The sequence below is a fragment of the Geotrypetes seraphini genome, chromosome 13, assembly GCF_902459505.1.
Source record: "Geotrypetes seraphini chromosome 13, aGeoSer1.1, whole genome shotgun sequence".
Taxonomy (NCBI): domain Eukaryota; kingdom Metazoa; phylum Chordata; class Amphibia; order Gymnophiona; family Dermophiidae; genus Geotrypetes; species Geotrypetes seraphini.
This window is the reverse complement of record NC_047096.1, coordinates 13,744,275-13,766,093: the sequence shown is the minus strand read 5'-3', so window position 1 is coordinate 13,766,093 and position 21,819 is coordinate 13,744,275. Positions and strand designations below refer to the sequence as shown.

At 41.0% G+C, this 21,819-nt stretch overlaps 1 protein-coding gene across 6 annotated transcripts in view; it reads left to right on the top strand.

Moving 5' to 3' along the window:
* Positions 1 to 21,819, top strand: part of SCUBE3 (signal peptide, CUB domain and EGF like domain containing 3) — a 247,118-nt gene that overhangs the window by 106,223 nt on the left and 119,076 nt on the right. For 4 of the 6 annotated variants that reach the window (XM_033919101.1, XM_033919100.1, XM_033919098.1 and 1 more), the window contains exon 5: positions 13,598 to 13,720. In XM_033919101.1, the coding sequence (XP_033774992.1) occupies positions 13,598 to 13,720 (123 nt within the window). The remainder of the gene's footprint in view (positions 1 to 13,597; positions 13,721 to 21,819) is intronic. The other 2 variants (XM_033919102.1, XM_033919097.1) reach the window with 1 other exon arrangement.

Here is a 21,819-nt window from a genome sequence, read left to right as displayed (position 1 = left end):
GTGCTTAGGTTCCATCTCCTGAAGTCTCCATCAAAGCTCACTCCAGCCCATCTAAACCAGCCCAGCCATCACAGACCATGCAAGTCTGCCCAGTACTGGCCTTCATTTTTTCCTGATTGCTCATTACCAGGAATTTGTGCTGATTAGACAGAGTTAGAGCCATCACAAGGGCTGCACAAGCAGCGATTTCAGGGCAGCCAAACAGCGATTTCAAGCATGCTGGTAAGAAGCCTTTCTCTCTAGGGATGCTGGGAAGCAGCGTTTTTCTCAGTGCACATTGGGAAACTCGGAAGCAGCGAATTTGTGGGAGAACGCATGGAAGCAGCGATTTTCAGAGTTACAGTACAGTAATGGTAAGTGATAAACTTATCAGTACTGTACAGTAAAAGGAAAAAAACTTTAGTGATGATCAAGTTTCAAGTTTATTAGGTTGCTTGTTAAATCGCTTAATCAGAATTCTAAGCGATGTACAATAAAATATACATATAAGGAAACAACAACAATACAAACAATTTCAATTATAACGTAAACAAAGGGTAAGAGGGAAAGAAATACATTTTTTTATAGTAAAGAAAGAACTTACAGGGAAAACACATAAGGAGATTAAAAAAATGGGTAAAAAAATAATTAACTAGAGTAACACTGTGTAATAAAATTTAATTAATTTGCAAATGCGTCTTTAAACAAAAAAGTTTTTAATTCGCTTTTAAATTTCCCAAACACTTTCTCCTCCCGTAAAAACATGGGAAGCGCATTCCAGACCTGGGGAGCTGTACATGAAAAGATAAATTGTCTTCTTGTATTAATTACTTTTAACGTAGGAATTGATAAAAGGTTCCGTTCACTCGATCTTAAAGTTCTTTTAACAGAATATGGAATAAGTAGTCTGAATAAAAATGCTGGAGTCTTATTTTCTAATGTTTTAAAGATAATAGTACATAATTTGTGTGTAATTCTGTGTATGACTGGCAGCCAATGAGCCTTTTTAAGGAGTGGTGTCACATGATCGAATTTTTTAGATTTTGTTATTAATTTAATGGAAGCATTTTGAATAATTTGTAAACGTTTAATTTCTTGTAACGTAATTCCTGTAAATAATGAATTGCAGTAATCGATTTTAGACATCACCAAAGAGTGAATAAGAATATTAAGTGCTCTAGGACAGAGGAATTTAGAAATGGATCGAATTTTCCGCAATCTATAGAAGGTGGTTTTAACAATACTACTAATATGATCATGATAATTGAGTTTATTATCAAAAATTACTCCTAGAATTTTAGTATTTTTAACTAATTGAAGAGGAATATTTTGAATCATAATAGGAGTAACTAAAGAAAAGTTTTCCTTCCAAGGAAACAGCATGATGTTTGTTTTTTTGATATTGAGAGCCAACCTGTTTTTGTCCAGCCAATGATGAATTTGCTCCAATTTCTCATTAATTGTCAAAATTTCATTTATGTTGTTATTGTTTAGGGGGTAAAGTAATTGAATATCATCGGCATAGGCAAAAACATGAAATCCTATAGATTGACATAATGTCAAAAGAGGTGCCAAGAATATATTGAAAAGTAAAGGAGAAAGTATTGATCCTTGAGGAACCCCATATGATGTTTGTGAAATTGAAGAAGAAGAATCATTAAAGATTACTGTAGATGTGCGATTACTGAAGTACTGAAGTACTGAAGTATGATGGGGTTTTTTTTGGGGGGGGCAGAGTCAGCGGCCGAAAAATCGCGAATAAGCGAATCTGTAGATACGGAAACTGCAAATATGGAGGGAGAAGTGTACAAGGAGAAATGATGGGTATGGGGCTGGTGGGCAGGGGTGAAAGATGTTGTGCATTGCAATAATAGAAATAAAGTGCATAATAGTAATTATATTTATATTATATATGTAATAATTAGATTATATGTTATGCACTTTATTGATTATGCGCTTGAATCCCTTCTCTCCCCCCCTCCCCGTGGAAAAATTGTCTTGCATGAAACCAGTTCCTGGTGCAAAAAAGGTTGGGGGCCGCTATTCTAAAGTCTGTGCATGTAATTGCAAATTAGACAAAATGCATACGTGCATTGTAGCTCAGCCCCTGCTCTGCCCAAATTATGCCTCTGGGAATACCTACCTGCCATCTTGTTGGTACATGTACTTTTTTTTTTAATCTATTCTGCATATTCAACCACACAGTTTTATAACTGCTCATTTCCACATGTCAAATTAGGTCTGCAGGAAAATTGCTTTTACAAAATAACCCCAAAATGTCTAGAAAAATCTTTTATTTTTTTAAGGGAAGGAAGTCCTCCAGAGATTTCATGTGATCGCGAGGCATTGAATTTCCAAGACGCAGTTTGGAACTTTGAAAGACAGGTTCAAGTCCCAGGTAATTAAACCAGGGCTTCCATCTGCACACGCTCTAGGTAGCGTTTTCTGTCTTCCTGAATGCATGATCATTTGAAGCAGGGATGCTTCATTTTATCTTGTGCCGAGAATCAAAACCATGTGTGTGCTGGAGCCGTTGAAGTGTGTGGTGCATTGTGGCCGTCGGAGCTAGCAAGGGATGCTATGCACCATGACAGGGTTTTTGTACAGGACAAGTTCAGTTTTTTGGTTTTTTGTTTTTTTTAAAAAAAAAAAACCCCTGCCATGCCCCTGTCATCCATTCTTTCCACTCAATGAAATGTTTTTATACACACAGTCATAACAGTTTCTACTTGTAACTGCTTCGACTTGCCAAAAGATTATCTTTTTATCTTTGGTTTGCTTTTTCAAGAAATAGAAAAATGGGGGGAATCAAAAAAAAAGAAAAGGAAAATTATTACTGACATTCTCACGGCTTTGCCAAAAACCGTGCTCTGGGTTTCTTTACGAAGAAAGTCATCTCCTATATTTTGTTTTATTTTTCGTATCTTATGTAATAATTGTCTCTAAAGAAGATTAAGGATTTATGGAAGCGGGTGGTACAGTAGGGGAAAGGAGAAAGGGGACTGACAGCTCACGTAGGCAGAGCTTGTTGACTTAGTCTGGCGCTGTAGATTTTGCGCTGTGACATGTTCTTCCCTGTCTGGCTCGTAGGTTTCGTAGTCGAGACCTGTTGGTGCTGGCAGAGGGAGATCCAGTTCCAGCGTCTCCCTTTGCAAGTCCCACATGGAGCAACACGCAAGCTGTTCAACCCAAGCAAATGGATGGCACATGTGTGAGGTAACAGTTTAAAAAAAAAAAAAAAAAACATTTTAAAATTCGATTTCCTTCTTAGGTGCCATCGACGCGCGCTCGCGTCCCAGCGACTTGATGAATTACAGATCTAAAAAAGAAATTGTTTTTGTGCTAGTCTGTAATTCATCAAGTCGCTAGGATGCGAGCGCGGGACGATGGCACCTAAGAAGAAGAAATTCTGTCTTGGTATCCCAGATTTCTCAACACCTTCCACCCTTTACCTTTTTTTTTTTCCTATAGTTTCAAGTTTCAAGTTTATTTAGTTTTAATGGTTCGCCTAATAAATTCTAAGCGAATTACATAACAGTTTAATAGGGATAAAACAATTAATTAAAAATAAAAATATTAAAAAAAAAAAAAAAAAGAGACAGGGTCAATACAGACTAACAGTTTGGACAAGACTGGAATAATGGGAAAGAACATAAGGGAATGAAAGTTACAAATTTGTTGTGTTCCCAATGGGAAGAGAAGAAGATAGTAAAGGATGGGAAAAAACACTAAGGATGGGGTTTTAAAAGAGTAAAAACTTTTCTCTTTGATTGTTTTGAATTATCAAGGAAAAAGTTCCTTTTTAAAGATTGAAAGAGGCTTTGAAGAGAAATGTTTTTAAGTTAGTTTTAAATAAACTGAGGTCTTTGATATTTCTAATATATAAAGGGAGAGCATTCCAAATTAGTGGCGCTTTGACTGAAAATATGTCGTGACGTCTAGTTCCTATTATTTTCAATGAAGGGACCATAAGTAGCTCTTGGGTGTTAGATCGAAGAAGGCGGTTTGAGACGTGAGGAATTAGTAGACGATCAATGAACTGAGGTTCATTAGAAGTTATTGTTTTGAATACTAATAATGCTATTTTATATGTTATTCTTTGATTGATGGGTAGCCAATGAGATTCTATCAGATAAGGAGTCACATGATCATATTTCTTCCCGTGATGGATTATTTTTATGGCTATATTTTGTATTATTTGTAAACGTCTTTGTTCTTTATATGTGATGTTTAATAGAGGAGTAGCTTAGTGGTTGGAGCACACCAGGTTCCTGGTTCGAATCCCACTACTGTCACTTGTGATCTTGAGAAAATCGCTTAACTCTCATATAGAATTAGATTGAGCAAGAGAATAACAGGGGAACTCAAATTCCCCATCCCGTCCCCGCAAGTTTCTTCCCTGTCCCATTCCAGCAAGCCCTGCCTTAACCGCACAAGCCTTGCGCGGATGAGGACGGAGCTTATAGGAATGGGGCGGGGACTGGACTATTCTAGTGTACACTTATAAAGGGAATTTTTTTTTTTTTTTTAAATGAAGTAAAATTCTGGAGTCTCTCATGACACACCCGGAATCTCTTCGGGGCACACCGCTGTGCCATGGCACACAGTTTGAGAGACACTGCTCCAAGGCATAGGAAGCCAATTAATTCCGTAATCAATGGAGATGTGTGAGCCATCTGCGACAAGCCCCCAGAGTTTTGAGCTACCTACAAAGCCCTCACGATATCTGAGGAAACCCCCCAAAGCAGTGCATTGCCTACCTGAAGTCCTTGGTGATCCAGAGGAGGCGAAGGGGGCAGGAGCATGCCCCGTCCGCTCCTGCCCCAAGCAGCTGCCTCTTGAAAATGGCTGCCAGGACCCGGAATTTAATTAGGCCCCAGTCAATATTCAGACTGGCGCCTCTTTAACTCACTGCATAAAGTTAGGACAGTCTTTTTTCTGTTCTAACTTTATGCAGTTGCTCAGTCAGTTAACGGACTGAAAATTGCTATGATCCTATTTTAAGAACAGGGATTTTTTTTTTTTTTTTAATGTGTTTATACTACTTGGTTTATGTCTCTTTTCTGCACTATTCCTTTCCTATGTACAATCTGTAGTTCTTTCAACTTTCCCAGTGTATTATTAATAAAGAGCTTCGCTACGGTTTGTAAAAGGCGATATATAAAGACTAATAAACCATGAACTACTAACCAGCTAAGCTTCTGTTCTGCCCTAATTCCACCCACCCCAGACTGCCCACAAACTAGCTGATGTCAGTAATAATAATAATAATAATAATAACTTTATTTTTATATACCGCCAACAATCTTGCGACTTCTAGGCGGTTTACAATAAAAGAAGCTGTTTACAATACAAGAAACTGAGAATACAATAAATATAAAGAGAAACTTTACATACAGCGAATTGAAGAAAGTAGAGATATATGTAAGGAGATAAAACAAATTATTTAGTCCACAAATTAGATCCAAGAACAAGGAAAATCAGTACAGGTAATTGGAGAGGAGGTGTCAGGTCAAAAGCGCGCCGGGACAAAGGTGCGCCCAGACAATTGAGCACGCCGCTCTAAATTACTGTTTTTAGTGCTCCAATGGGGGGGGCGTGGGGGGGGGGAACCCCCCACTTTACTTAATAGACATCGCGCGCCAAAGTTTTACTTGAAAACTTCACTTTTTCCCTGTTTTTAGGGAAAAAGTTCAGTTTACAGTAAAATGTGGAGGGTTACAACCCCTCAAACCCCCCATAACGCCGGCGCGATGTCTATTAAGTAAACTGGGGGGGTTCCCCAACAAAACCCCCCATTGGAGCCCCTAAAAACTGTAATTTAGAGCGGTGCGGCGGCGCGCGCTGCGCTCAATTGTCGGCACGCGCTTTTGTCTTTCGCGCCGTTGTCTATGAACTGGAGAGGATATTGAGCGTCACGGCCTACTTAAATGCCACAGAATATCCGCAGACAGCCTGCTCAAGTGACTTAAACAGCCAGGAGCTTCTCCTAGCCTTTTAAAATGCTTTGAATATCCATCCAATAGTTTTTTTTTCCCCTATATACCCCTATTTTCTGCATTTATTTTACAAAAGATACTATCCTACAAATCATCCCAATCCTATTAGAGGGGAGAGTGTGGTGCAGTGGTTACAGTTACAGCCTCAGCACCCTGGGGTTGTGGGTTCAAATCCCCACTGCTCTTTGTGACCCTGGGCAAGTCACTTAATCCAACCCCCCCCCCCCATTGCCCCAGGTACATTAGATAGATTGTGAGCCCGCCAGGACAGACAAGGAAAAATGCTTGAGTACCTGAATAATCTCATGTAAACCATTCTGAGCTCTCCGGGGAGAACGGTATAGAAAATTGAATAAATCTATAAATATTCTTATTAGAGGGAGACTTATGAACATGTAAGAAAATGAGACAATGGAAATTATTTTTTTATAATGGGGGGAGGAGTGCTCTGACATCATCCAGTCCTTCTTTAAAACCCCGAGTACACTACGGGTTTTAAAGAAGGACTGGATGAATTCCTGACGGATAAGGGAATTGAGGGATACAGATAAGGGTAGGGATAGGATATAGAAAGGATATGGATAGAAGATCAAGGCGAATTTTAAGGGATCACATACAGGTCATGGACCTGATGGGCCGCCGCGCTTGCGGACTGCTGGGCGCGATGGACCACTGGTCTGACCCAGCAGAAGCGACTTCTTATGTTCTGATCTTACTCTCGTGAGTAAGAGGGAGGGCTTCAATGGCTGGGAGGTTGTAGATGGGCTGGAGTAAGTCTTAACAGAGATTTCGGCAGTTGGAACCCAAACACAGTACCGGGTAAAGCTTTGGATTCTTGCCCAGAAATAGCTAAGAAGAAAAAAAAAAAAAAAAAAAAATTAAATTTAAATTGAATCAGGTTGGGCAGACTGGATGGACCATTCGGGTCTTTATCTGCCGTCATCTACTATGTTACTATGAGCACCAACAGCCTGGATTCAGCACTTCTAACGAACAGCACAGTCCACTCCAAAGGCCTTCTTCCCAACCTTGGATCCTGATAGGTATCTGCGACAGCTGTGATGCGCCGTGCAACAGAAGACTCTTGCTGCCGCCGCCTCTGCCTCTCCAGACCCTCGAAGGTTCTCGGGTTGGATGCTCCAGGGCACGTCTGTGTTTTCCCATTCCAATTCTTGCTTCTTAAGGCCAGCGGAGGCATAGCAGAGGATTATCGCAGATGAGAGTGGGAGGGATATGAGGCATAAATGAGCCTGCGGAAGACGGGAAGAATTCCTACACAGTATATTTTTACATTAGAAAGTAAAACAATCCATGGCGCTGAGTCAGAGATGTCCTGTTTAATCTGCTGCTTGGACCAGCCTGCTAATGCTGCGTCTGGCAGATTTACAGCTTAAATGAACTCTGAGTAACTCAGTCACGATCAGAGCCGTAGTTAGATCTTTCAGCTTCTTTAGCTATCATTATTTTTATTTTTTTTTTATTTTTTTATTTTTTAAATGTTTTTATTAAAGTTTCAGAAAAAGCTCAACAAAAGTAACAACATGGTGTTCACAAGAATACATGAATACCTGCAAAGTCTTCCGAACTTCACCATCACCCCAAATCCCCTCCCTCCCACCCCCCAATCCATCCCATCCCAAATAACCAACAAACCCTACAAAGCAGTACAAAACATACATTTTTTCCATTCCAAGAACAATGTCTGTGTAATAAATCAAGCATTAAGCAGATGACTTCGAGCTCTAGAAGTCAATGTAAGCCAAAAGGGTTCCCAGCAAAGCCTAAAAGTCCGGCCAGGTAATGTATCCAGAGAAGCAATTCGCAAACGGTCCATGGAAGCCTGCTGTAACATCAAGGTGCGCCAGTGAGATAATGTTGGGGATTCAGAGGAAATCCAGCAATGTAAGATCACTTTTTTCCCCATTTCATTATTTTTATTTTATTTTTTTTTAGTATTTATACACCCCCTTATGGATCACAATGTGATTAAGTGTTAAGCGATTTGCCCAGGGTCACAAGGAGCGGCGCTGGGCTTGAACCTGCAACCTCAGGGTGCTAAGGCTGCATCCTTAATTACTAGGCCTCGCCTCCACTTTTCATTCTGCTGCAAAGTGGTCTTGGAGTACAGTTTAGAGATTGAACAGGGAACCTGGATGAAACGGGAGCATCCATTTGGTATACGATGCAGGTTACCAGGCGACAGCAATAATTTCAAGATTGTTACCAACCGTTCCATTCCCACATTAGATACCTATAGTCAGAAGAGACTTCAGGATTCTTCTCTGAAACCCTAAGGAGCCCTTTTACTAAACTATGCTACGAAATGGGCTTTATTTTCCATACAGGAGACTTTGGATCTTTTCCAGATAAGCCCCGCCCCTAATGGAAAAAGTGGACGCGCCGAAAGTTAAGCCCCGCCACCTTTTGCCAGCGCACGCCACCTTAACCAGTGAAGTTCTCAGCACAACGGCCCCACAACGCGGCGCGATGTGTATAAAGTAAAGTGGGGGGTTCCGCCCACACGCCCCCCCCCCCCGTCGGAGCACCCAAAAAAGATTATAAAAAAGAGGATATGAAACGTAACATTATAAAAAAATAGGATAAACTGTCGACCATTTTTTTAAGGGCTCTGACGGGGGGCGTGGGGGAGGAACCCCCCCACTTTACTTTCTACAGATCGAGCCTCTTTTTTATAATTTTTTTGGGGTGGCGGGGGTTAACTTTTTGGCGGGGCTTATCTGGAAAAGATCCGAGACTTTCTAGTGCATAAAAGTCCATTTGTATCGTAGCCTTCATAAAGGGCTGTTTTCCATTCTTTGAATATATGCCAAAGTGCTAATATTTTAACTGGTGAATCCAAACCAATAATATTGTAAATCACGTTTTCCAAGGAAAAAGATTGTAATTCAAATCACAATACCACTGAAGATATTTCAATTAAATAGAGCCATCAGAAGTAGCACTCCAGGTACACAAAATACCAAACTTATGGAGCTACAAGCCGCTACATTTCTTTATCGGCTCATAAATTAATGCAGGGAATCTTATTGTGAACTATATGTATTAAATATTAAATTATTTATATTGAAGATATAAATCAGGCTTATCTGTAAAGTCCTGGTAAAGGTTTTAGCTTATGCCAAGAAATAGAAAACACCAATGCCAACATGCATGTTTCGTATGCAAAATACTTCTTCAGGGCGTGGTAATATTAGATCAATGAAGTTTTTAAACATGGCGAGCACCAACGCTGCCCTCAGTGTGTATAGTCAAAAAAAAATATTAGCATTGAAAATAATTACTGTACTGGCTACCAATTTCCCTCCGTATTATGTTTAAAATTCTAGTTCTTACATATAAAACAGAATCTGCTCATTCTCCCACCTTAATTGATAAACTGATCATATCATATTCTATTTCTAGATCACTATGCTCCGCTAATTAATGCTTGCCCTGTATCGGTTGCATAGAATATTGCTACTCCTTGGGTTTTGGCCAGGTACTAATTAAGGTTGTCGTCAGTGCCAATTAAGCTTTTTAACTAATTAACACCCCTTTTATGAAGCCGCGTTAGGTTTTTTTTTTTCATCACCGGCCGCAGCCGAGTATATATGGTCCATAACATTGGTTTCTGAGGTCCCTTTCCCTTGATACAAGTGAATTTATTGTAGGTAGACTTTATTGATTTTCTGTGTCCCATAGGGGTCACCGCTTTCACCAATGCTTTTGGATTTATTCATGAATTTTTTAGGAAATGTCTCTTTATCTGCTGTAAACCGTGCTCAGTGGCTCTAACAAGTACTTATGATGTGATAGCTAGTTTTATTACTAAAATTAAAAACTGGGCCCCTAGACATTCATTGAAATTAAATGCTAGTAAGACTAAATTTTATGGTTCAGTAATTCTTTGATAAATTTGCTGTTCTTTTTGGTCACCCAAATTTTTACTGGTTGAGAAAACCTCTCGCAGCTCTAAAGCTCTCTTAATTTTGCTGCCAGTTAAGGGCTGCAGACTAAAAGATATCATGATAGAACGCTCTCTTTTCAGGCAGCATTCTGGGGCAAAAAGACTTTAAACAGTTGTTATGTACTTCTTGCTTACAGTTTAAGAGACAACGGAAAACCTTTTTATTTTTGAAGTCTCTTAGCCCTTAGCTGCTTTTTATTCTTTTCATGATTATGTATTTGTAGTCAATCTTTTGTAAATCGCATAGAACTCATTGGTATTTGCCAGAGGTTGTGGTAAAAGTGGATAGGTTTGGACAAATTCCTGGAGGAAAAGTCCATAGTCTGTTATTAAGACATGGGGGAAGCCTCTGCTTGCCCTGAATCGGTAGCATGGAATGTTGCTACTCATTGGGTTATGGCCAGGTACTAGTGACCTGGATTGGCCACTGTGAAGAACAGACTACTGGGCTTGATGGTCTGACCTAGTAAGGCTATTCTTATGTTCTTACGTGAACCAATTATAGAACAATTAAGCCATTGTAACATCACTATTGACGTTGGCTCTGAGGCACTGTGGAATGAGGCATTATGACATCACAATCTCAGCTCTGGAATGTTGCTCTCATTGGGGTTCCGGAATCTTCCTATTCTTTGAGATGCTGGAATGTTGCTACTCCTTGGGTTTTGGCCAGGTACTAGTGTCCTGGATCGGCCACTGTGAGGACGGGCTACTGGGCTTGATGGTCTGACCCAGTAAGACTATTCTTATGTTCTTATATCTAGAAATAGATTTTTATGTTATGTTATAGGAATTATTATTCAACTCTACACTATCTTTTGAACTTCAAATGAATAATTTGACAAGGAAGGCTTTCTTTAAATGTATGTGATTTGAGATTGACTGTTTTGACTGGAGTCTTGACATGTACCACTGTTGCCACTTGGACCTGAGCAACAATCTTTTTCTCCTCAGCTTCTATGTCCCTTCCCTTCATTGTCATTTCTTCTCGTCTCACTTCTCCTTAGGTCAGAGTTGATAGATATGAGAAAAACTGCATCCTCTCTCTTTCCCTGTCTCCTGTCTTTCCATTCCTTTTCTTTGTCTCCCATCCTCTTCCTCTATCTCGATATCATCCCTAATCCATATGAATGCCTCTTTATTCCTTCTTACCTCTTTTCTTCACCAGTTTTTGTCGGTTTCCTTTCCCTTGCTGCATCTCCCTTTCTAAGAATATGCCTTTATCTCTTTTTCTCCCTCCTGTTCTCTACCATTTCCCCCCCCCCCCTTCCCTCTCTCGTCCTTCCTCAACCAGTATCATTTCTTTTTGCATCAGCCTCCCTTGGTTAACTTAAGTGGCAGAAGTCTGTCCAGAAGGCATCAAATATTTTGAACTGTCTGTACTAACATGGCAAACGTCGAAAACTCACAGGCTGATCTCATGTACTCTAGACCAATGGGGTATCAAGGATGATCAAAAAACACTTCCAATGCCTTAAATCCTTAGCGAAGAGCCAAAAAAAAAAACCTTCTTCCTTCAAATAAAAACACTTTTATTCAAGAACTTTTTAATTCAAGAAGCTTTTTCTATTGGCCCTTTGCTAAGGATTTAAAGGCATTGGAAGTTTTTTTTAAAAATCATCCTTGTTACCCCAGTGATCTAGAATAAACATTTGTGTATGGGTAGGATGTCGTTATAAGGCCTGTTTTCCTTTAGATCTCATGTATTCTGACATCAGCAGACAGAAAGTACTAGCCTGTGAGTTTAGAGCAGGGTGGGCAAACTTTTTGACTCGTGGGCCATAATGGGTTCTTAAATTTGACAGAGGGGTCGGACCAAGAGCATCTTTCTATCCCTCCATCCCTCCCATCCCCCTGTGCAGAGGAACCCTTGAGCACCCGAACCCCCGCTGACCCTCCATCCTTCCCTCCCAACCGAACCCCGCTGACCACGAGCCCTACATACCTCCCTCCAGAGCAGCGTCGAGCCGGCAGCACTCTAAACAGGCTGCATCGTGGCCTTCTGTCATCAGGGCCTTCTGTGTGCCTCATTACTGATTACATCATCAGTGATGCAGCAGAGGAAATTCCCCGACGAGAGAAGGCCGCGATGCAGCCTGTTTAGAGTGCTGCCGGCCCGACACTGCTCTGTAGGGAGGTATTTAGGGCTCATGGCCTGCGGGGTTCGGATGGTCGGTGGGCTGGATTAAAAAAACTGAACGGGTCGGATATGGCCCACGGGCCGTAGTTTGCCCATGACTGGTTTAGAGCAGTTGGTGGCTGCTAGATAGTCTACTGCCAATCTAATGTAAACGTACATGGCTGCATGCCAGGTAGTTCAGCAGGTATTGTGCTGATATTTTGTAAAGACGCAGACATTTATGCAGTGGTGTAGTGAGGGTGAGAGGCGTCCAGGGCCGTGGTGCCCCTCCCCCGCATGCCACCCTTCACTTCCCCCTGTAACGTCCCAGCGCAAGCAGCAACCCCCAACCTGCTTCTCGCACCAGCATTGGCTCTTCCTCTGACGTCACTTCCTAGATGCGGGTTAAAGAGGTACGGGGAAGGGAAGGGGCTCACTGGGTCAGAACAATGGTCCATCAAGCCCAGTAGCCCGTTCTCACAGTGGCCAATCCAGGTCCCTAGTACCTGGCCAAAACCCAAGGAGTAGCAACATTCCATTCAGAACCCCAAGGAGTAGTAAGATTCCGGAATCCCAGAGTAACAAGATTCTAGAATCCCCAGAGTAGCAACATTCCATGCTACCGATCCAGGGCAAGCAGTGGCTTCCCCCATGTCTTTCCCAATAACAGACTATGGACTTTCCCTCCAGGAACTTGTCCAATCCTTCCTTAAAACCAGCTATGTTATCCGCTCTTACCACAACCTCTGACAATGCGTTCCAGAGCTTAACTATTCTCCAAGTGAAAAATAATTTCCTCCTATTGGTTTTAACCCTTTCAGGACCATAAGGATCGTAGGCCAATTTTTGTGGTTTTGACGACATTTTTATGGTAAAAAGGGCTTGCAGATGCCAAAAAATTGATTTTTTTTGTGAAAGATCATTATTTTTATTTAAAAAAATCACACTTCTGGCTTATGGACAGTGTGGCAAGTGAATCTTCTCGTCAATCTAGCAACGACGCTAATGAATGAATGTCGGAACCAGTTTGTTTACATAAAGGCTGTATCATATGGAATCCGTACATATCAAATTTAGAACTGTAGACTATCCCAATCAAAATTTATAGGATTTTAAAGTTATGGGACAAATATGTCCCTTGGTCCTGAAAGGGTTAAAAGTATTTCCCTGTAACTTCATCGAGTGTCCCCTAGTCTTTGTAATTTTTGATGGAGTGAAAAATTGATCCACTTGTACCCGTTCTACTCCACTCAGGATTTTGTAGACTACAGACTGCAGTTACAGAGAATATAGAAGATTAGGTAGAATCATAACTTATTTGGCGTAGTGATGGAATCACTAAAAGCTTTTGAGATTGTGACCGAAGTGATCTTAATGGAAGTGATCTTAACGGCGCCCGTAGCGGTCCACCCCCACCCCACGCCACTGCACTTATGTGTTTTTATAGACTAGCTTCCATCCAGTTGGCCTCATCACATAGGCAACTTATTATAAAATTACCCTCTTTATGTGGTTACCTGTTTTCTCTTTCAGAAGGAATGAACTGTATGAACAAGAATCACGGCTGCTCTCACATCTGCCGTGAAACACCGAAAGGAATTGCCTGCGAATGCCGACCTGGCTTTGAGCTCACCAAGAACCAGCGAGACTGCAAACGTAAGACTATCCTTAAACCTCTTGACTCTCCTGCAGATATCGGGCTCAGGGGTTTCGGTTGGTCACTGTGCAATCATTATGCTTATGTTTATTAAAAACTTGATTTCCCGCTGAAGCTTACAACGGTTCTCAGTGGCTAACATTAAAAGCACATATGTAATAAAAGAAAAGAACTCTATAATGTTTGTCTATTAAAAACTTTATATACCGCATAACAGCCTAAGAAAGGATTCAAGCGGTTTACAATGTATAATTCACATTTATTAAGAAAAGAACTCCATTTAAAAATAGGATAGAAAAGAAGAAAAGCAGAAGATAATTTTTTTTTTTTTTTTCATAAAATACTAAACAGAGGGGCATAATCGAAAGGAAAGTCTAAGTCCGTTTTTGTCTAAGTCGCAAGTCGTCCAAAGTACAAAACAGCTTAGGACCCATTTTCAAAAAATACGTCCAAATTTTTTTTCGTTTTGAAAATCATCTAAGTATACGTCCTGCCGATCTGATCGTCCAAGTCGCTAAATCATCCATCTTTATACCACATTTTCGTCCAAGTCAAAAACGCCTAGAACAAGCCGTATTGGACGTGGGAGGGGTCTGCAAAGTGATGGACTGAATACCCACACATGGCACCTAAATAGTGGGGTACCTTACAGGGCACTGCTGTGAACTTCACATAAAGGGTGCCACATCTTCATCTCACTATAGCTCCCTTATAGGTCATGGTGAGCCCCCCAAACCACCTCCAGAATCCCATAGGCCCACTTATCTACCACCCCAATATCCCTTATGGATGTAGGAGCCACTTATATGCTAGTAAAAAAGGGTTTTGGGGGTGTATAGGGGGTGCACATGTTTCAATATTAATACAGTAATTACAGGGGCTTATGGGCATGGGTCCTCCTCTCTATGGGTCCCTAACCCACCCCCAAGATGGCTTAAGACGCCTCTGTACAGCACGACTAGGCCTTCCTATGCATGGCTGCCAGGTGATAATGTTCAGGAGGCACAATTTTCAAGTTGTGATTAATATTTTTATGGGTGGGGAGGGGGTTCGGTGATCACTGGGGTAGTGTGTGGGGGTCTGTATTATGTGTTTGCAGTGCTTATCTGGTCACTTTAGGTGGGTTTTTGTGACTTAGACCATGTTTTAAATGGTCTAAGTCACAACGTCCATGTTCCGTCGATCCTGGGCTGTATAACTTTCGGCTTTACATGCAGTACGACTAAGTCTAAGCCTGCCCACGTCCCGCCCTCGACACTCCTCCTGACACGCCCCGTTTAGCTATGGTCGTTCAGCGGCACTATGAAGGCCAACGTCGTTTATAAATACGTCTAAAACCCGGTTTTATTATCGGCACTTGGACGTTTTTGACTGATGATCATCCACGTGCCGACTTAGGCCGGTTTTTGGACGTTTTTCTCTTTCGATTATGAGCCCCTTAACCTCTCCACACTAATATTTCTAATAACAATTCTAATGAAAACCAAACAATCAAATCTCAGTAAACCATAATTAATACTTACAATTAAAACATTCTTTTGATCTTTTCCAGATAAGCCCCGCCAAAAAGTTAACCCCCGCCACCCAAAAAAGATCTGTATAAAGTAAAGTAAAGTTCCCCCCCCCACGCCCCCCCCGTCGGAGCCCTTAAAAAAATGGTCCACAGTTTATCCTATTTTTTATAATGTTAAGTTTCATATCCTCTTTTTTATAATCTTTTTTGGGTGCTCCGACGGGGGAGCGTGGGGGGGAACCCCCCCCCCACTTTACTTTATACACATCGCGCCGCGTTGTGGGGGCGTTGTGCTGAGAACTTCACTGATTAAGGTTGCGTGCGCTGGCAAAAGGTGGCGGGGCTTACCTGGAAAAGATCCCATTTTTCCATATCAGAAATTAATCATTACATAAATGTGTGTATAGGAAAAACTTATACACTCATTCTAAGAGGACAGAAAAGGGTGAAGGAAAGGGAGAGAGAGAAAGTGTACCAGCATCCCTTCTCAAAAACCATGACTGAAGAGCATAAATTCAGATGTATTTTTAGGCCATTAATTAATCTAATAAAGGTAGAGAGGATTGTGAGTAAAGAGTGAGGTGACTCACCCAGCGTCGCAAAGAGCTGCCGTGGGAATTGAACCCGGGTCTCCAGGTTCTCAGCCCTCTGTAGTAACCATTGGGCTGCTCCTTCACAGGATTCTGCACTTACAGTCAAGTAAGACCTTAAAGGCCCCTTTTACAAAGCCGCGCTCAGGCCTTAACCCTTTCAGGACCAAGGGACATATTTGTCCCATAACTTTAAAATCCTATAAATTTTGATGTTGGGATAGTCTACAGTTCTAAATTTGATATGTACGGATTCCATATGATACTGCCTTTATGTAAACAAACTGGTTCCGACATTCATTCATTAGCGTCGTTGCTAGATTGACGAGAAGATTCACTTGCCACACTGTCCATAAGCCAGAAGTGTGATTTTTTAAATAAAAATAATGATATTTCACAAAAAAAATCTATTTTTTGGCATCTGCAAGCCCTTTTTACCATAAAAATGTCGTCAAAACCACAAAAATTGGCCTACGATCCTTATGGTCCTGAAAGGGTTAATGCGCGGAATAGCGCATGCTAAATTGCCCCTCGTGCTGGCCGCTACCGCCTCCTTTTGAGCAGGCGGTAGATTTTCAGCTAGAGCGCGCTAATCCGGTGCGTGCGTTAAAACCGCTAGCCCGGCTTTGTAAAAGGAGCCCTAAGTCGTAAGAAGTGGGTCAGACGTATCCTGTGTCCGACAGGCTTCCAAGCCAGATCATAAGTGCGTGACAGAATTCGAAAAAGGAGTCTGATTCCCTGCTCCAAAGCCTCAGGGATAAAGTGTCTTTCCCCAGAGGACATAAGAATTGTCGCTGCTGTGTCAGACCGGTGGTCCATTGTGCCCAGCAGTTCAAAGACCAGCGCCCTAACTGAGACTAGCTCTACCTGCGTACGTTCTGGTTCAGCAGGAGCTTGTCTTAACTTCGTCTTGACTGTGGTATTAAGTGAAACAATACTTTCACCAAATATTTTTTTTTTATGTGCTTATAAGGCCAGTTTCTATAAAAGACACCTATGTCAGGCGGAGGAGAGTGTGGCAGGGCAGCATAGTGGTTAGAGCTACAGCCTCAGCTCCCAGAGGTTGTGGGTTCAAACCCCGTGCCGCTCCTTATGACCCTGGGCAAGTCACTTAATCCTCCACTGCTTCAGGTACACCAGATAGATTGTGAGACCACCAGGACAGATAGGGAAAATGCTTGAAGTACCTGTATGTAAACTGCTTTGTCCCAGTCTCTTTCCCTGGTGTCATAATGCCTCATTCCACCAATGAAAGCCAACCTCATCAATGATGTCACAACGGCTTCATTGTTCTATACTTGGCTCACTTGGCTGCGTGTCAAAGCAGCTCCTAATCTAATCTAATCTAATCTAATCCTTAGGTTTGTATACCGCATCATCTCCACGTTCGTAGAGCTCGACGCGGTTTACAGTAGGAGAAATAGGAAGGAACTACAACAGAGGGTTAGAGGTAGAAGTGTGAAGAAAATTTAGAGGACTTGGGATGCCAAGATATAAGAGTTTCCTTGATTCCTAAGTTGGAGGGAGACTTACATTTTTTGAGAAAAGCTCCTGATTGGTAAGGCCCGACTTTAGTGCAGGAAGAGGCGGTCGGAGCATACAGCGAGTGATTTCCTTCACTCGCCGGCGCTCCGGCTGCGCTCTCCTGCCTCTCCAGCTGTCCTCTCCTGGTCAGCGGTTCGTGGTCAGAAAATACTGCGAATGGCCGGGACCGTGAACCGCCGACCGCGATTGACCGGGAAAACACCGTACTGTCATTTATAGCTAAAGAGACCTATGATGAAGAAACTGTTTTATTTTACTTTTGTGATTATGATAAACATACCGAGGGCCTCAAAATAGTACCTGGCGGGCCGCGAGTTTGAGACCACTGGTTTAGATTATTCTTCTTTTTGTGCAAATCTTTGAACTTGTCCTCCTTCAGTTTCTCAGAATCCATTTATCATTTAACCACTGCGTTAATGTGTTGTCTGCAAACGTTTGTTCACATTTCCAGATCATTTACAATAGCACCAGCCCAGTATAGAACTCTGGAACATTCCGTAATTGAGAAAACTGAGCACGTGTTTCTCACAGTCTCATGGACATTTTACAAAAGGCTCCACATTTAACAAGCCTTTTATAAAATACCTTGCTAATTGTAAATATCCCAAATTAGGCCCCTCTTTTTCTATCTAGATGCCGTATGCAAAATTGCAGTTTACAGGTCCTTAAAAATAATGTTCAACAGTGGGGAAATTTAATACCTAAATGAATTGAAAGCAATCCCAACACTCTTATTCATATTATGTCAAACATTTTCATCAAATTTTTCTTAAAAAAAAATAAAAATCTTTTGGATCAGTTGGTAGTGGCGGTTCCCCCAAAAAGACTCAAAAGGGTAAACTAATGTATACCAAATACCATCATCGGTCCAATTATTAAAAGTGAAATACAACATATCTATGTTCCAATATCTTCATAGTGATCCTCGAATGCAGTGGTCCCCAACCCTACCATGGAGGACCACCAGGCCAATCAGGTTTTCAGGCTAGCCCTAATGAATATGCATGGAGCAGATATGCATGCCTGCCACTTCCATTTTATGCAAATCTCTCTCATGCACATTCATTAGGGCTAGCCTGAAAACCCGATTGACCTGGTGGTCCTCCAGGACAGGGTTGGGAACCACGGCTCTAAAACACTAAAATGGCTTATAAGCAAATATCTTAAATAATAAGCAAGTTTTGAAAAACCTTTCTTGTTTTGACGTACACAGGTTAGAGGTTCACTACGAAGACATTGGAACATTTCGCTTTCCGTACTCATTGGAATGATGAGGATATTTGGAATGCATTATTTTACCCTTTTGAGTCGTCTTGGATGAACCACCGTCACCGACTGATCCAAAAGATTTTTGAAAAAGACAAAGTTGATGAAAATGTTTGACATGATCTGAGTAAGAGCATTGGGACTTTTTTTTTTTTTTTGACTCGTTATACAGAATTGGCCTTTATGTATTCACCCCTGCATAGCATTTTAACAGATTAGTGAAGTAGGACTTCACTAAAGCTCAAATTTTAGACCCAGTAGCTCTCCCCTCCCTATTCCACCAGAACTTACAGCACTGTTATATATATATTCTGTTATCTTCATCTTATCGTAATTTTACGTTGCTATTTATTCCCCACAGGTCCTGTCGGACATTACCTACTAAAATGTACATCTTATATTTTTGCTCTGCAAATTGTATTTCTATACTATTGCCTCTTAAGGTCTCTGCTCTCTATACTTCCTCTGAATATCTGCTTATTGTATTTCGCTGAATGTCCAGCTCTCTTGATTGTAAACCGCCTAGAAGTTGCAAGATTATGGCGGTATAGAAGAATAAAGTTATTATTATTATTAAAGATAACATCCTGCGGTTGCTCTCGCTAAGAATGTTGCTCCCTTATGCCTTGCCACTAACTTTACCCTTTGCAGTGAAATGATGCAGAATGTTATTGAAAGGAAAATGCTTTTCCTAGGGTTGTATTTTCAGAAAGTTTTTTTAAAATTTATTTTAATTTTTAATAGTTTTTATTTTATTTTAAAAAAAGGGGGGAAAGAAAAAAAAAATTTTTTTTTCTTTTTCCTTTCTAGAACATAGGGCTCCTTTTACAAAGAGGTGCACTTGGATGAACATTTCTCAAAAATATCCAAGCGCCGATAATAAAACCGGGTTTTGGACGTATTTCTAAATGACCTAGGCCTTCATAGTGCTGCTCAATGTCCAAAGCAAAATGGGGCGTTTCGGGAGGCGTGTCGAGGGCGGGAGTTAGGCGGGACATAGGCCGTCTTAGACTTAGTCGTACAGCATGTATAACCGAAAGTTTAACAACAGAGCCTAGACGGAACTTGGATGTTGTGACTTAGACCATGTAAAACATGGTCTAAGTCACAAACACCCACCTAAACTCACCAGATAAGCACTGAAAACACATAACACAGACCCCACACACTACCCCAGTGATCACCAACCCCCCACCCCCATAAAAATTTTATTCAGAACTTTAAATTTCAGCCTCCAGACCATCATCACCTGGCTGCCTGGCATAGGAAAGCCTAGTCGTCCAGCCCAGAGGCAGCTTAAGTCGTCTTGGGGTGGGTTAGGGACCCATAGAGAGGAGGACGCATGCCCATAAGCCCCTGTAATCACTGCATTGATACTTAAATATGTGCACTGCCCTATACACCCCCAAAACCCATTTTTACTGGCATATAAATGGCTCCTGCAGCCATAAGGGCTATTGGGGTGGTAGATAAGTGGGTCTAGGGAATTCTGGAGGTGGTTTGGGGGGCTCACCATGACCTATAAGGGAGCTGTAGTGAGGAGAAGCCATGGCACCCATTTTGTGAAGTTCACAGCAGTGCCCTATAAAGTACCCCACTATTTAGGTGGCATGTCTGGGTGTGCAGTCCATCACTTTGCAGACCCCTCCCACGTCCAACAGGGCTTGTTCTAGGCGTTTTGGACTTGGACAGAAATGTGGTATAAAGATGGACAATTTAGCGGCTTGGTCGATCAGATCGGCAGGACGTATAATTAGACGATTTTCGAAAGTAAAAAAAAAAGTTGGACGTCTCTTTCGAAAATGTGTCTTAGGCTCTTTTTAACTTTGGACGACTTGCGAGATGGACGTAAACGGACTTAGACGTCTCTTTCAATTATGCCCCTCCACGCGTTTTAGCTTGCTAAATACATGCTAAATGCTAACACATGCATGATAGTCTATGGATGTATTAGCAGTTAGCGCAAGCGTATATATAGCATGTGCGAAACGCAGACTAAAATGCATAGCACACCTTAGTAAAACAGGGGTATAGTTATTTTTATTGTATGCTTTATAAATTTTGTGAACCGCTCTGTTATTGCATAAGGAAGGGCAGTATATTAAATAAAATAAAGCATAAATTTCCAGCAGTGTGCAGGATGATTGGCAAGGGAGAATCTCAAATGCTAACACCCTGGGGAAATACCACTGTCAGTCCCTCTGATCTACTGCTAGAACAATTTGCATGCTTTTTCTCGCTTTCTGCTGCAAAGACATTAAAATGCCTGCGAAGTGACGTTTTTATCCTACAGATGAAGCTTCATGGTTGACTAAATAACAGGATAATTCTGGAAACGGCCAAGATTTATATAGGAAAATTCAAGGAACTTAAACAAACCTGACAGGCTTGATAAAAGTGCACTGGAATACAGTAAATGTTACTTTCTCAAGGTAAAACAGCAAAAAAAGAGAGTGAAGGTGTCCTGAGGTGCTCAGTTCCTTTATTGTATGAATTAAGACTAGACACGTACGTGTTTTGTCCTGCTTTAGGAGTCTAAAAACGACATGACATGAAAAATATAACATCAAAATATAAATCAAACAAGAAAAATGTATTATTTAAAATAAACACACTTTTCTTGTTTGCTTTAAATTATAAAAGACTTCTGAAGTAGAGGTCTGCACGGGAACGGGGATCACGAGAATCCCGCAGGTTTCAAGTTCAAGTTTCAAGTTTATTCAAAATTTGTTGAATCGCTTATTTAAATTTACTAAGCGATTTACAAAAACAAGAAAAATAATACAAATACAGGGTTAGTTAAAATTTAATACAATGTTAAAAACATAAAGTTAAAATTATACAGACTAACGGACATATAAGGAAAGAAGGGTAAAATTACATATTAAAAAAAAACAAAAAGGTGTAAGGTAAAAAACAAGAGGTAAGGGAAGGTAATGAGGAGAAATATATGTTAAGAAAAGAATAGGAAAATTGGTTTCATATGTTAAATGCGTCCTTAAAAAGGAAACTTTTTAAGCTACTTTTAAACTGCTTTAAATCTTTTTCAGTTCTAAGATACAGGGGCAGATTATTCCACAATTGTGGGGCTATGACAGAAAAGATATCAGTGCGACGGGTTCCAATAATTTTTAGTGAAGGAACTGTTAAGAGATTTTGATTGGTTGATCTCAATGTACGAGAG